We start from the raw sequence: 14,785 nt of genomic DNA, 5'->3' as shown, positions 1-14,785 counted from the left end.
TGTTTTCCCATAAAATGATAAGAAAAAAAAAGTAAAAATAATTGAATAAAGAAATAGTAATAAGAATGTAAATTAATTTTCCAAAGAGACAACAAAAGAAAACACTTTATTCTGTCTTAATAATAATTAATAGAATAAATAAATTAAAACTATAAACTACAAGTATATAGAACAAATTAAAGAAATCATTATTTTTTTACCATTATATTAAAAAAATAATAATTACATTGAAACTTTTTCAAGTAATATAGATACATTTTAAAACTATATAAATAATACTTATTTTTCAACAAAAAGAACCTGAAGTACTTTAATGATATCTCCTATGAACATCAAGGCTGTTACACTATCTACCATTCACTCTTATTTTGGGAGCACCTACCAACAATATACTTTTAACACTCAAAACTTAACTATTCTTCTTAAGAACAAGTAGTTTGAGTTTTATTTCTTGGGAAGACCTTAACTATAACTGGTTCAGCAGATTTCATAATTACAGTGCCATCAGGGATAATTGAGGTAGTGACAGGCTCTAGCCAACAATACCTCACTACTGAGGATAAAACCGTCTTTAATTCCATCATTGCAAATTTCTGACCTATAAAAATAATTCAAATCACAGTACGATACAATATATACATACGATAAATACAATATAAAGATTAAATATGCAAAGTACCTATGCAGTTTCTTGGACCAGCTGAAAATGGTATGTATGAAAACGGATGCCTCTCGACCCCGGGAGTGAATCTTTCAGGAATAAATTCCTCTGGATTGATCCAGTGTCTTTTGGATCGATGAATATAATAAGTCAAAATAACCACTGACTGCCCTGCTGGAATAACTGTGTTTTCATCTACAGAAAAAAATATAAATACTAAAGTTATTAGAAGCTAAAAGTTAATTTCAATTAAAAAGTTAAATTATTTTTGCATATTATACCAATTTTTAGGTCATCAGTCAATACTCTTGAGTGAAAAGGTACACTGGGATATAATCTCAATGTTTCTTTGATAATCATCTCTAAATAAATCATTTTTTGGAGGTCATGGGCCGTTGGCACTTTTTTATCATCCCCAAATATTTCAATTTGTTCAATATATGCTTTGTCCTAAAATATGAACAATGGACTTTAAAAGAAAATAACATATGCATAAAATATACAGATAATATCACAAACATGCAGTTAATAATGTTATTATGTAATAAGAATTGAAGTGTTTTAATATAGTATCACTTGCTAAATGATTAAATATTCTATCACTTACCTGGACATTTGGATGATTAGCAAGTAGAAAAAGTGCAAACATTAAAGCAGCTGAAACCGTATCATGGCCCTGGAACACCATTATACAATATTATTCAAAAAGTTTTAAATTTAAATTGAATTTTTCAATTAAGTTTATAGCTTGTGAATAACTGAAATTCTTTTGTGGCTTAAAATTTTGTTTAAGTACAAAAGTTTATTTATTTTCAACTGTTGGTGACCATTTGAGTGAAAAGAGTTGGGGACATGGGCAAGAAACAGACAGTAATCCTGGTTAAAAAATATTATATTTTAAATTTGCTGTTGAATAAAGTGAATACAAATATGCAACAAGGAACACAACCAATATTTTCTTTTGTTGTATTTTCTAAGATATGTCAATAATTTTTTCATTTCAACATGGAAATCCAAGATTCTACCTCTTGGTAATAGTGATATAAAGGAGTACAGGTCCTTGGGTTTATGTTGGGTGTATGTAGCTTATAAAACTCAATTTCACAAAAAAGTCGGTTGATTCCTCATTGCATATATGAGTTCAACTGAAACATGCTAAATAAATTTTGAGGCTTTGAAGTTTCATCTTTATACAAAGCATGCTGAAGATGGAATCAAATTTGAACTAAATATCTTAGATTTGAGACAAAACTGTTAAACTGTTTGAGATACAATATAGTTTTTTTATTATTCTTGGATTATTTTTTGTCAAACATTAGACTAAGTTTTAGAACATCAATAGAATCATCATTCAAATACCTCAAACATGAACGTATCCACTTCTTCTCTGATATCAACTTCTGTGAATAAACCTGGGTTGGAATCATCCAACTCAAGTAAGGTGTCCAGGAAAGCTTTTCTTTGAACTAAATAAAAAAGATTAAAGTTTTATTCATATGTATAAATTATACGATATATTTGAAATATGTCTATATGTATTTCTATTATGCTATATGCTTATAGAGCTTATAGAGCAAAAATATAATTTTATTTAAAGATGATTGCATTACACACATTTTATAGAAATGCAATGTTTGCTAATTCAAGCATACCAGGAAGTCTTGGTTGCAAGTAACACATTTTTGTTATGAATAAATATATATCCAATTTGTGATTATCCATATTTAAGAACGTTTCATAAACATTTCAGACTTTAATGTTAACGTTCAAATTGCTATAAACCGATGGGAAGTTATATTTTTCAAAACATAAATAATTAAGAGAAAAATATACTTACTCTTTCTTGAAGTGTTATTATTTCCAGATGCTAATTTTTCAGATATAAACAATTCTTTTCTCTTTCTGATGACCTGAAAACAAAGAAAACATTTTTATTATAAATAAGTACTTAAATTGATAATATTTAAAGTATACCGGTTATTGGTTAAATTCGTACTTAATTGATTTATAAATACTTTTAAAATCATACATTTATCATATAAAAACTGAATTGCTCATTTCATTTAATTTTATAAATGAATATGAGGTATGATAGTTTAAAACAGTAAATATGTATGCATAAAACACAAGCTATCTATGTTAAACTTTCATTTTATACTTTTTTATGCCACAACTTTTTTATACAATAAAAATCAATCATATTGATAAGATATCAATAAACAGAATATAAATAATATATTACAATGTCATGTTAACAGAACATTTTAGAAAAGAAAAGTTTTGTGAGATCATTAACATTTAAAAGCAATCAGCTAATAAACAATAAATTAATGGAAAGACAAAAATAGTGTCTAATTTCTTCTCCTTTCACAAAATCACATTTTCATCGGCTTAAAAGAAAGGTTTAGAGTAGAATCTCAAGCTCAGAATTAAAATCTATCAGGTCAAATGAATAAAAAGTTGTAATTAATTTAATAATGTAAGTTAACAAATTTTTAAAATTTTGAGATAAAAGTCAATACCTGCTCAGCAAAAGTATGAAGAACATCAATTCCTTTGAAAAACATTTTTCCAGGCTTAGAAAGACGATAAGTAAAGTTTGGAAAGAGCCAAAAATGGAGGTATCTTTGCACAATACCATCTATCACACTAAAACAGAAAATATAGAATGTTTTGTAACCAGATATATCTAACTCCAACTACTAGCATAAATGAATTTAAAATATTTGCATTCAAACATGATGCAAACATTGTTGTACTAAGTATTCTGTATATAAACAAAGATAAAGATTTACGTTTTGGTTGCTGATATGAATTCGTTCTGTTGCTTATCTTCAGCATTCAGTTTAACACCCATAGCTGTTTCTGAAATTGAAGGCATTTTATATACCAAAAGGCTATCTATACTAAAAAAAAAAGTTTGTAAAATAAATCTCACCACATATTATTTTAAGAGTTGATGAGCGAATAATTTCCTGAATTTCAGTCGGTTTTCCACCAGTGGCAAGTAATGACGAAACAAAAGCCTCAGCATTTCGGCACATACTTTCCAGAGATGTTTCAAGTATCTTGAAGTGAAAACTTGGAGTTAAGAGTTTCCTGCGCACACGCCATTTTTCACCTGTACATATAATTAGATAATTAAAATTTAGAGCTGAACCAGAAATTTAGGTAAGTTTAGGATCATATTTCCCAACAAACTGGGAATCACACGTTCTCCCACAACTCAGTTTAGGGCTACATTCATAAGTCCATAAGTTCCAAAATTAAGATGTGATATAAAATAGAATGGTCAAGAAGAGTTCCTTAGAGATAAAATATCAATTACATAAGAAACATTAGTAAGGGGTGGCTTGGGTGTGTGAACATGCTAACTTCTTCCATTTAGTTTATATATAATTTTTTATCCTAAAACAACATTAATAAATATGTTAATATATAATAATAACATGTTATTAATAAAATATGTTATTAATAAACTAGATAGATAGATAGTTTATATACATTTTATATATAATAATAATATACATTTTTTAGCCATGGAGTTAGGTCTATTCTGTGTTGGTAGTTGTTCTTAGTATTGAATGACAATGAAAGCATAAATATAAATACGTATGAATAGTTAAATTCCTATTGCTTACTGTAACATCTTAATATAATTTATTAATACAACAAATTAAATTTTTTTCCCCTGATAAATAATTAAAGATTTATTACTAAAATCTAAAACAACATAAAAAAATGTATATCTTAATATGATTTAATAATTTAATAGCATATCGAATTAAATTTTTATTCCTAATAAATAATTAAATAGTTATTCCTAATACTAAATAATAATTAAATAGTTCTTCCTAAAGTTATTCCCAAAACAATATAGAAAAGTGTACATCTTAGTATGATTTAGTAGTTTAATGACATAGCAAATTAAATTTTTATTCCTAATAAATAATTAAATATTTATCCCTAATACTATATAGATAGTTAAATAGTTATTCCTAATACAACATACAAAAGTGTACATCTTAATATAATTTTAAAATATAATGAATTAACATTTCAAGCCTCGGTCATGACCCAGGTTTTGGTATTTATTAAATAGTAATCAGTTTGTCACACAAATTAAGGGGATTCATAGTTACTTTAAATATTTTTAACAAAAAGAAATAGATCTTATTTTTTTTATCCACACTGTCAATATTTAGATGATTTTCTAAGGATGATTGTTTACTATTTTGAACATTATAGTCTCCCAGGTAATTTTCCCTGTCAATACTCAATGTGGGACAGTGCAATAACAAGTGTTTTAAGTTTTGAGTGATATATTCTTGATACCATCTACATTTTTCCCCTCTTTTTATAATCAAAGTTGTATTCTTGTGAACAAGTTTCAACTTTTCAGTATCTGAAATTCTTAATTGGCTAATGAGTTTCAGTTTATTTATATTTACATGATAAGTTAAATATTCTTGCAGCTGAAGGCTGTTGAAGCTACAAGTAGTTCTGTAAAGTGGGTGTTATTAATAAACTACTTATTAGTTATTAGAGTGTATAATTTATAAAATTATGAATAAACCTTTAGACTTACCTCCAGATAATAAAAGTCCTTCATTAAGCCAAGGTCTGAAGAATGAATATTCAAAATAACCTTTAGTAATATGTGTTGAGCTGCTCAGTACAGGCTGAAAAATAGGATTACAGAATAAGTAAAGCTGTTAAACTATCACTAGTAATTAAAAATGTTGAGTTTTATGGACTCAATGTATTGTAATTAATTAAGTACAAAATGAATGACATTGTGAGAGTAGGATTAATGATATTTTTTAAATAAATATAATCTGCAACCATTCTAAATCCTGTTATTATAACAACAAAGGGTCCATAAAATAAAGAAAGAATAGAACAATAATAAAGGTGTCAGAGAAGCTTGAATGATGAAAGTTGATAGGAATTAAATGTATTACTGAAAAGAAAGTATATCATATTACAATAAATAAGACGGTAACACATTTCGCATTAATTTCATATCTCTGATATCCATAACTCTCATCGATTCCCAGAAAAAAAGAAAAAAAAAAAGACGGAAATCAACGACGCCTTATTTAAATAATGATTAATATAATTAATTTTCTTACCACATATTTTTCTTGTTGATTCTGAAGCAATAGAGAATAATCAAGCAGATAGTTCTAGTAAGCCCTTATTTAAGTAGACTTTCTGTTTCATAAAATTTATTAAATTATTTATTGATATAATGGATAATATTTTTAATTCCAAAATCTTAGTCACAGAAAATTTTTTTCTCTAAACTTTTTATTTTCTTCTGTCAGTAACTTAAGAAGTTGAAGTTGGACTGGTTGATATTCAAAAATAACTCATGATGGTAATTATTTTTATTAAAAGATTGGCCTGTTGAGCCTTGCATGGTTATTTTATCATTTTGTTAGTTAGTTTTTTTGTTTTTTTTTACTAAAAGTACTGCAATCGCGCAAAATTTAGAATTTGAGTTTTAAACGGAAATATACCTTTGGAGGTCCCCTGAGTCCAAATAACCAAGTCTTGTAAAATGATCTGTGTGTAAACGAATAGATTAGCTCAAAAACGAAAATTCGTACAAAACTCAAATTATATATTTAAGGGGGGTATATAGTCTGAGATGTGAAAGGAACCTTTCCGATACACTAAACTACCAAAAGTCCCAATTTAGGGGTATTCATGATCTTTAGTTTAATATGTAAAATGAAAAAACTTATATTAAATGGAGAAATATTTCCTTCTTTTACAATGTTAAAACGATATAACATGGCTGAGAGTCAATTACTAGACCTCTTAAATGGAGAATGGCAGTATAGGACTCCAATGGGAGTCTTGGCCGAAAAAAAAAAAAATAATAAAAAAAAATGGAGAATGACGTCACGAAAGAGACCAGCTGAGCTTGTCACCGTTATATTTGTTGTTGTGTTAGGATACTTACTCGTAGTTTTTTATTATTTTTTTTGTTTTGTCTTTTGTTTTGAACTTTTTAAAAAAGACAAGACATTAGTTTCATTTATTATTCATTAGTTTCATTTATCATTCATTATTCATACATTAGTTCATTTATTATAGCCATGTTGTAATAAATTTCTGTAATCAAAACCTAAAGTAAACAATAACATGAAGTTTTGGAAGGAAAGGTTACTAAACAAGTTGCTCAGAAAATCAGCTTGGAGCTCTTATGTATTTACCTACACGAGGAGGCCCCTCACCTCCGGACTCAAATAGTTGCTGAACGTATAGCTCATAAGTAAAATTAAATATAACAGGTAACCTTTAAATACCAAAGGTAGTAAAAGGTAAGACACAACACGAATTACTTTTTCTTTATACACAGTAATGCACTACTAACTCACATTTTATTTCTGTTTTAGAGGGTTCGGAAAAAAAAAAAAAAAAATAAATAAAAAAAATATGTATTTACCATTTAACATGACTTTAAATAGGGCTGCTCACAATCCTATACTTATAACATTTAACATGGTAAAACATTTTACATTTAACACAATATCATGAATAGCCCTTTTATAGACTCCATTTTTCACTTTTTTTTAATTTTCTCTACAACGACTCAAACGATTTTGATTAAACTCGGCATGCAAATGTAGAATTAAATTATCTTTAATATTTAATTATCCTCATTGGAATATACTCGTTATCTTTTTTTTAAACTGTTGTATTCTTGTCAGGAATAAAATTTATATTCGTTATTCCCAATTCGAAAAACCCTAAAATATGAGAGTAATAAAAATTTTTTGTTAATAATAATTATTACTTTCTCTGGGCTTTAGATTTATATATTTTTTCGAAAACCACAAAAATAGGGAAGAACATAAACACGGGCCCACCAATCTACACAAACCTTGTGGATATATGTAGGGTAAGTAAGTGAAACTTGTGGGATGCTACACCTGGTTTTTTAACAGTTAATAATGGCGGAGTAGTCCCCATGTAAAATTCTCCCTAAACTCTCTGAACAATGCTTTAACCAATTATAAATAATAAATAGCAATTATTAAAAAATATTTTAATATAATTAAGGAATGAAAGAGAAAATAATAAACAAAAACAAATTATAACGTCATAATTACATTTTAATACGAAAAACCTCGACCCAAACATTTTTCCCAGTAGTTTTAACGTGAAGAAGGTTCATCCAATTCAACCATGTACCTGTTCACACAAGTAATTAAAATGATTTCCATATTTTTTTACTGTTTCCAATTTTATCAAATATCATCAGATCGCTCAAAGGGCATTGTACAGGCTTTAAATGATATTTAAAATTTTAAATATTCATTTGCTGTTCTTATTATCTCTGATGAAATAATGGTTATGATATCTGATATTTTCTTCGAACTGACGATAGTTGTTGATGTTTTTTATTGACATCAGAAAAAAATCACTATTGAGGAAAAACAATTTTTTTTTATTGAACTCTCGATCGAGCCTATAAATATTAAATTGAAACTCAATTGTGGTCTTCAAAAGCAAAAATACGATTGAAGATTATGATTTTTTTTTACTGTTGAGCTGTGAAACTGATTTCAAGAATTATAGCATTAAGCGCTGATATACCCAGTACACTATTTGAGAACGAGGGGACAAATAATAAATGTTAATATTTAATTTAAAATAATATTTCATTGATTCTTACCTCCACAACTTCCGGTTCTGATAAGATTACATATATCATGCCAAGAACTTCCACTTTGTGAATTCCACCAAATAAGTCTATCCATTCTTTAAATTGGGGTAAGATATCTGGTCAGGAGAGATGAATGATAAAAGAGTACATGAAACAAAGACCTTTTTTTAGAATTAAGTCAAGCATTTGAAATTTATTAAATATTTTGTATATCGAATATTGAATAATTAAATCATTGCTAACAAAATTTACTACATTAAAAACAACATATTTTTCTTCTATTTTTTTTTGAGTGGGATATGCATTCAAATATATAGGTATATTTAAATTATATACTTTATATAAAGTATGTCAGCTAGCCGAGTGTCATATCAACTACCCGAGTACCAGATTTTTTTTTTTTTTTTACCGGTGCATGCCACTGTTGTCAAAACTGTCAAGTTATTCCCAAAGTGTGAGGGTCAACCGACTCACTGAAGAAGGAATAGCGACTGCCATCGAGTGTGTTGATTCTGTACCCTTTTTACTTTTTGATGAGTTTCAGGCCTGTCAACCTGTAAGTGGTGTGGAAACCCGGGTAATATTACAGTGCAGAAGAATCCCAAGACAAGTTCCTTTTTTTCTATTTTTTTTTTTTTTTTCTTTTCGGAGTATTTACATGTTGTTTGAAATGAAGTTGGGTGACGTAGCAGGCTGCAGAGCAGGAGGTGCATATGAAGAAGTCCGAGGAAGCTAGCAGAACAAAGGAGATCTGAGGTGTATATTTTCGGAGGAGCTGTCGCACATTGGTGTTCCGAGTTCCAGTACTATTGCATGCTGAGACGTTCTGGAGAAGATTGACGGTGGAAGGGGGGCAGGGTGGGGTTCCTGCGGGGTAGAAGGGAAGTGGAAATCGAACTAGGTAATTAGAGGGGAGGGATCTTCTGATCCAGGATAATATAGATGTAGCCTATAGGCCAAGGAAAGAGAACGTGGTAACAGACTTGCTTTCATGCGCAATCAGTCCCAGACAGTCATCACATTTGAGGACGACCATGGACCCGTCTAGTGAGGGGCGACGTTTTGAAATGAAATGAAATGAAATGAAATGAAATGAATGAAATGAAATGAAATGAATGAAATGAATGAAATGAAATGAAATGAAAAAATAACTTTATTCTGGGACATATGTCCCCTAAGAATAATTACAAGGTTCATATAGTGAGATTTTTATCTGGCGAGCGTTTACAAATTTTCAGATAGTAGAATGAAATTACATTGGTATATTGGCTTTACTACTTTTCTACGGGAATGGAATCCAGGAGAAGACGAACAGCAGGAAGCACCTAAATGAGGAATTGGTGATGAGACATCTTCGGAGGAGAGATCAGTGAAGAAGAATCCGACGGAGATGGAGGAACTTGAAGGAAGAGATGGTGAATAACAAGAAGCACCCGGTCATTTGTGATACAAGGTCCTCCATGGTAAAGATAGAATCCCCCTAGAATAATGTAATATAAATGCTCAGTGCGTGCCAGAAGGATCAATTTTTGTTAATCATAGATTTCTTTTTGTACGTACACTTGCTGTGTTATTCCTTTAATAATGTTTTTATTGTATGAGTAACGGAGGCATACGTGTTTTTTAGTTTCTCTCTTGTGTCTAAAGTAAATACTTTTTCTTTATCGTTATTTTTTTGTATGTCATTCTGTTGTGCTGGATAAGTTTACGAGGATTTTTCGTAAATTGGTGGAAGGAAGGAGAGAGAGTTTCGGGCTGTAAGATTATATCAGCTGACCGAGTGCTAGCTTAACGGCAGAATGTATAATAGAGCAGCCATTGAGTTGCCATATAGTGTGATGTTTATGCTCCATTTTTACTTTTTATTGGATTTGAAAAAGTTTTAATTCCAGTTTTTGACGAATATAAACTGAGTATAAATAACAAAATGGCTAAGAGCAGAATGTGATAAAGTTATAGTTTTGTATTTCAGCTGTACCTATTAATATTAAATACGTATGTAAAAGATAAATGTTAAAAATTTTGCACTGAAAAATATTATATATAAAAAAATTATGTGATGTGTGTACACTACACCATATTTTTGTATATAGTTTTATTTCCCTTTAGTTTTTTTTTTTTCTATCACATGATTAAGTTTATTTAAAAACAACAGATTAATAAAAATAGTAACTTTGTTATCTCATCATTCCTCAGTTGTTTGGATATAAATACACATAATTTTTTTTTAGTCCAAGATAAGAAATCTTGCATATGAAATCTGACGAAACCAAATTATTTGTTGTCGGAAATGACACGAAAAAAAATTACACATACAAAACAAAAGCAACTCATTGCATAATTGTTATCTGTAGAGATGAGATAAATATAATCGTTTGAAAATTCCTAGGATTATATTTTATTTTCAACTGATTGTTATTTTTATTTATGTCACATATGAAGTCATCGAAAATAGCTATTTTTATTTCTAAATTATATTAATTTTAACTTTTTGGAGATGACCATTAAAAATTGTATTCAATATTCATATAAATTAATAAAGACTGATCAGATGATTGGAAAAACACCGGCGCAATATAAAATAGTTTCCAACTTTTGCGTAATTATAAGCATCTTAAAAGTGGGAAATTTTTGAGTAGCGTCAGTTGTAATCAAGGGTAGCGATATTTAAATACAACACATACACAAAGACTCAGAATTTTTTCGTAATAGTGAAGTGTGAAATTTTCAATGATGAAAAGATACTTGACCGTTGATATTACGTATTAGGAGATGGTTGGAGGTGAGAATAACATAAATAAGTTTTTTAATTTATTTTTGTTTATTCTCTGAACGCACCCTCGACCATCTTCTCATATATAAATAATTTATAATATCAATAGAAAAGAAATATATAAATTAATGAACAATTATTTCCACATTGTATTTCACAAATATCAACTAAGACTTATAAGAAAATTGATAAAACTAATATTTTATTAGTTTACACTTTTGTATCCTTTTGACACGATTTTTTAAAAAAAATATTGTCAAATATGTTAGCTGTCAAGTCATAATATAAACTCCTTTTAATATACTGGACAAGGAAGTGCTTAAAAATTGTGACTGTCACAGATGTTCTTATATTCAAGTCATACCTTTCATGTTGATAGCTAAGTATTTTTTACTATTATTAATATCCTCAAAACAATATTTTTAAATTATGAAAAAATATTACAAACAGAACTATACGTCTCTACTGGAGGTGATGGTGAGTTAAAAAAATATGTTCTAAATAATGTTAGTATTTTAAATACGAAAGCCACTTTAATTATGTAATACACTAAATTAAATTAAACCGAGAAAAATTAAAAAAAAGAAAGTTAATGTAGAAAAAATGGTAAAGCAAAAGTGATTTAAATAATTTGATAAAATTGATTATGGAGAAACACAAAATGAGGGAATTTAAAAAAATAAAAAGATGATGGATGAAGGTGGAGTCAGAAATAATATTTTTTATTTAAAAAAAAATTTTATTACATTCTTAGGCGAAACGTTAGCACACATAAAAGAATAAGAAATCTTTTACTGTCAGTTTTATCACCATACCCGTAACTTTCAACTAAAATTTAAATATGATCGATTTTCGTACATAAAAAAAAAATTAAAATCGGAGCCATATTAGCCAGGACATTTTATATTGAAAGAAAAATATAAGTAAAATAAATTGCGTCAGCACATCATGATAAAAATCTGCACAAAATTAATTAATTATTAATTTTAAAAACTATTAATTAGAGTGTCAGAGAAATGGCGTTTAATAAGTCTGAACCTAATTCACGTTTTAGTATTGATGAAATTATAAATAATTACTAGTTAGTGATCGATAATTTGGCAATTAGGTGACATCATCACCCAGTCCTTTGGTTGACTAATAGTGCGAATAATGTTTTTTTTCGTAATTATCAAGTAATTATCTTTATTCGTTTTTCTCTTAATTCTGATATGTTATTCAGAGTATTGGTGCAATAATAAGATAGCTCCAATCTTTTAAGATTCTTCCTATACTCCAACGTGCTCCAGATTGTCCAATTGGATTTTTATTACTACGATACTTATTTTGTAAAAACCAAAAAAAAAATTATTTCAAAAATTGAATATACAGAACTTTTTCTTATAATAATTTTCCAAAGAAAAAAAAATTGCAAGCTAAATTTTTGACATAACTCTTTTTTGGTTTTTACAAAATAAATATATTATTAGTAAGAAATCCTATTGGGACATCTGGAACCCCCCCCTTTTTTAATATTAATTTTGTAGGCCAATGGCCATACCTCATCCGATCACCGAAGTTAAGCAACGACTTGTGATGCTGGCATTTTTTTTCTCATAAAGTGAGTAACTTTAATTGGGGAACAATCTGGTGGTTGAGTGTGATCTTGAAAAAATCACCTGTTTTTATAGCCGTTGATCTGAAAACAGTACTTCCTTAAAAAGTACTGAACCCGTGACCCTTCATGGATTGTAGCGGTACAAATTTATTTATTTATTAATTCTGTAGAAATCTATTGATTAAGAATTGCTGCAAATCTCTCAGTTATAAAACAAAACTGACGATGAGATCTATGATAGTGAGATTATTACAATTATTGTAATTAAGGTTAGCTGCTTCAATACCGATGCAAAAAAATACTTCCTTATATTTCTCAGAGGTTAAAATCCTCAACCTTCAAAATTAGATTTAATAAATTCCTCCCACTCCTGGTCTGCCTCCCGGATATTGACCTTTCGATGTAACTCTGATTTCCTCTTTAGACATTAAGGTTATTCAAGCTTATAATATTGATATGGTTTGTGTTCTAAAACCCAAAGACGTTATTTTTCATTTAAGATGAGCGGTGACGTTCCACACGAGGAAGTATAATAATCTGAATCATGCATAAAATAATGATTCCCTAAAACTTAGAAACGATGATTTCAAGGGTCATAATCATGGTATAAAAATTGTATTTAGCATCAAATTTTATTCTTTCAATTCGATTTTAATTGTAACTACAATGTTAATTAAACTTCACTCTTCAATTCTCTTTAATTTTTATTTTAATTCAAACAAAATATGCATTAATTCTTCTATTGGAAGATTATTAGTTGGCTGCTAATTACAGAAAGATGGTCCAGTTGATGGTCAAGAAAGGTATCCGACGTTTCGCCCCATTTTGCAATGCTTCATCAGGGTTGACTCCTGGAGGATGTAAAAGTCAAAGTCAATTTTTACATCTTTCAGTTTTCAAAGCCCTGCGAAGTAGGGCGAAACTTTGGTTACTTATAAATATTTTTATATTATTGTACATTTCTTTCCTTTTACTAAAGATTTAAATTTTATTGTTGATCTTTAATTGGATTATTAATACACAAAAGTGAATAAATGAAATGCAAGAATGTTAAATGTAAATGTTTAAGTAAAGCAGTTTCGAAAAATGTCTCGATTCTTATTTAATGTTCTATGTATTTCACATTTCGTAATATTATAGGTAAACATCTTTCAATCATATAATTAGAATTATTTAGTGTTAGGCAAACTATCACAATCAATAGTAAATAAAAAAAAAAAATCAGCATTTTGCACAAAATGGTAACTGTCTTTAAAATTGCGACTAGTCATATTCTTGAACCTTGAAATGTTTTTAACTAATATTTTGGAATTTTTTCCATCTTAGGTAATTTTAATATAAAAAAAAAAAAGTTGTATGTGTAGATAATAAAATCTATATACTTTCACACTATCACTATTTCTTTATATAATTCAAATTTAGGTAAATTTAATTACCTTTAGCAGTTTTCCTCCACAAGGTGAGTGCTATTCCAAAGAACGGAAGTGATGGAGGCCCAGGTAATGTGGATCGCCTCCAGTATTTGAACAAGAAGCCGATGAAGAGAACGCAGAGGGTGCAGGACAATCCTAATGAAACAATCATCTTTAACCACAAACGACACTAAATCATTAAGAGTGTATTTGTACATCTTTGGTCCCCCCCACTACCGTTTTGCTTGTAGTTTCCAATGCTCCTAACATTTTATGAAAACAAAGATAAAGATGATGAAAGCATTTAGAAATAAAAATCGCACATCCCATTGTTATGTAACAGGCTTAGAAAAACAATTTGAAAAAAATATATAAATACAATGATTCTCAAACTTTAAATTTTAAATTCAATAAAGTTTTACATATTCCTATGATTATAAACATTTATAGAAATGAGTTTATTCTTTACACATTTGAACCAGTTTTTGAAAATTAGAATTTTTAATTGAAACTCGTGGCAATAATTTATTACTCTAAGAAAAATATTTTTTTCAAAATTTAGACTCAAAATCACCGCTTAGGGAGGTGTCATTTCCTGCCCCAAAATAGGGGCAGAGGGACTGAAAGGATAAGAGTAAATTTATTAATATTCAGAGAA

General features: G+C 28.5%; 1 protein-coding gene across 1 annotated transcript; it reads right to left on the bottom strand.

Moving 5' to 3' along the window:
- Positions 1-298: 298 nt before the first annotated feature.
- LOC106683608 (cytochrome P450 4C1-like) lies at positions 299-14,350 on the bottom strand. Its single transcript, NM_001363002.1, has 12 exons — positions 14,152-14,350; positions 8,355-8,461; positions 5,250-5,343; positions 3,600-3,782; positions 3,457-3,526; positions 3,184-3,310; positions 2,499-2,571; positions 2,021-2,127; positions 1,269-1,337; positions 943-1,111; positions 680-856; positions 299-598 (listed from the first exon to the last, which is right to left on the bottom strand). Exons 1-12 carry the CDS (start codon positions 14,297-14,299, stop codon positions 423-425), a joined length of 1,500 nt encoding a protein of 499 aa, NP_001349931.1. The 5' UTR covers positions 14,300-14,350; the 3' UTR covers positions 299-422.
- Between the last annotated feature and the right edge of the window lie 435 nt (positions 14,351-14,785).

The sequence above is a fragment of the Halyomorpha halys genome, unplaced genomic scaffold (genome assembly GCF_000696795.3).
Source record: "Halyomorpha halys isolate HHAL.00 unplaced genomic scaffold, Hhal_1.1 Scaffold499.1, whole genome shotgun sequence".
NCBI lineage: Eukaryota > Metazoa > Arthropoda > Insecta > Hemiptera > Pentatomidae > Halyomorpha > Halyomorpha halys.
This window is presented reverse-complemented; position numbering and strand designations above follow the sequence as displayed.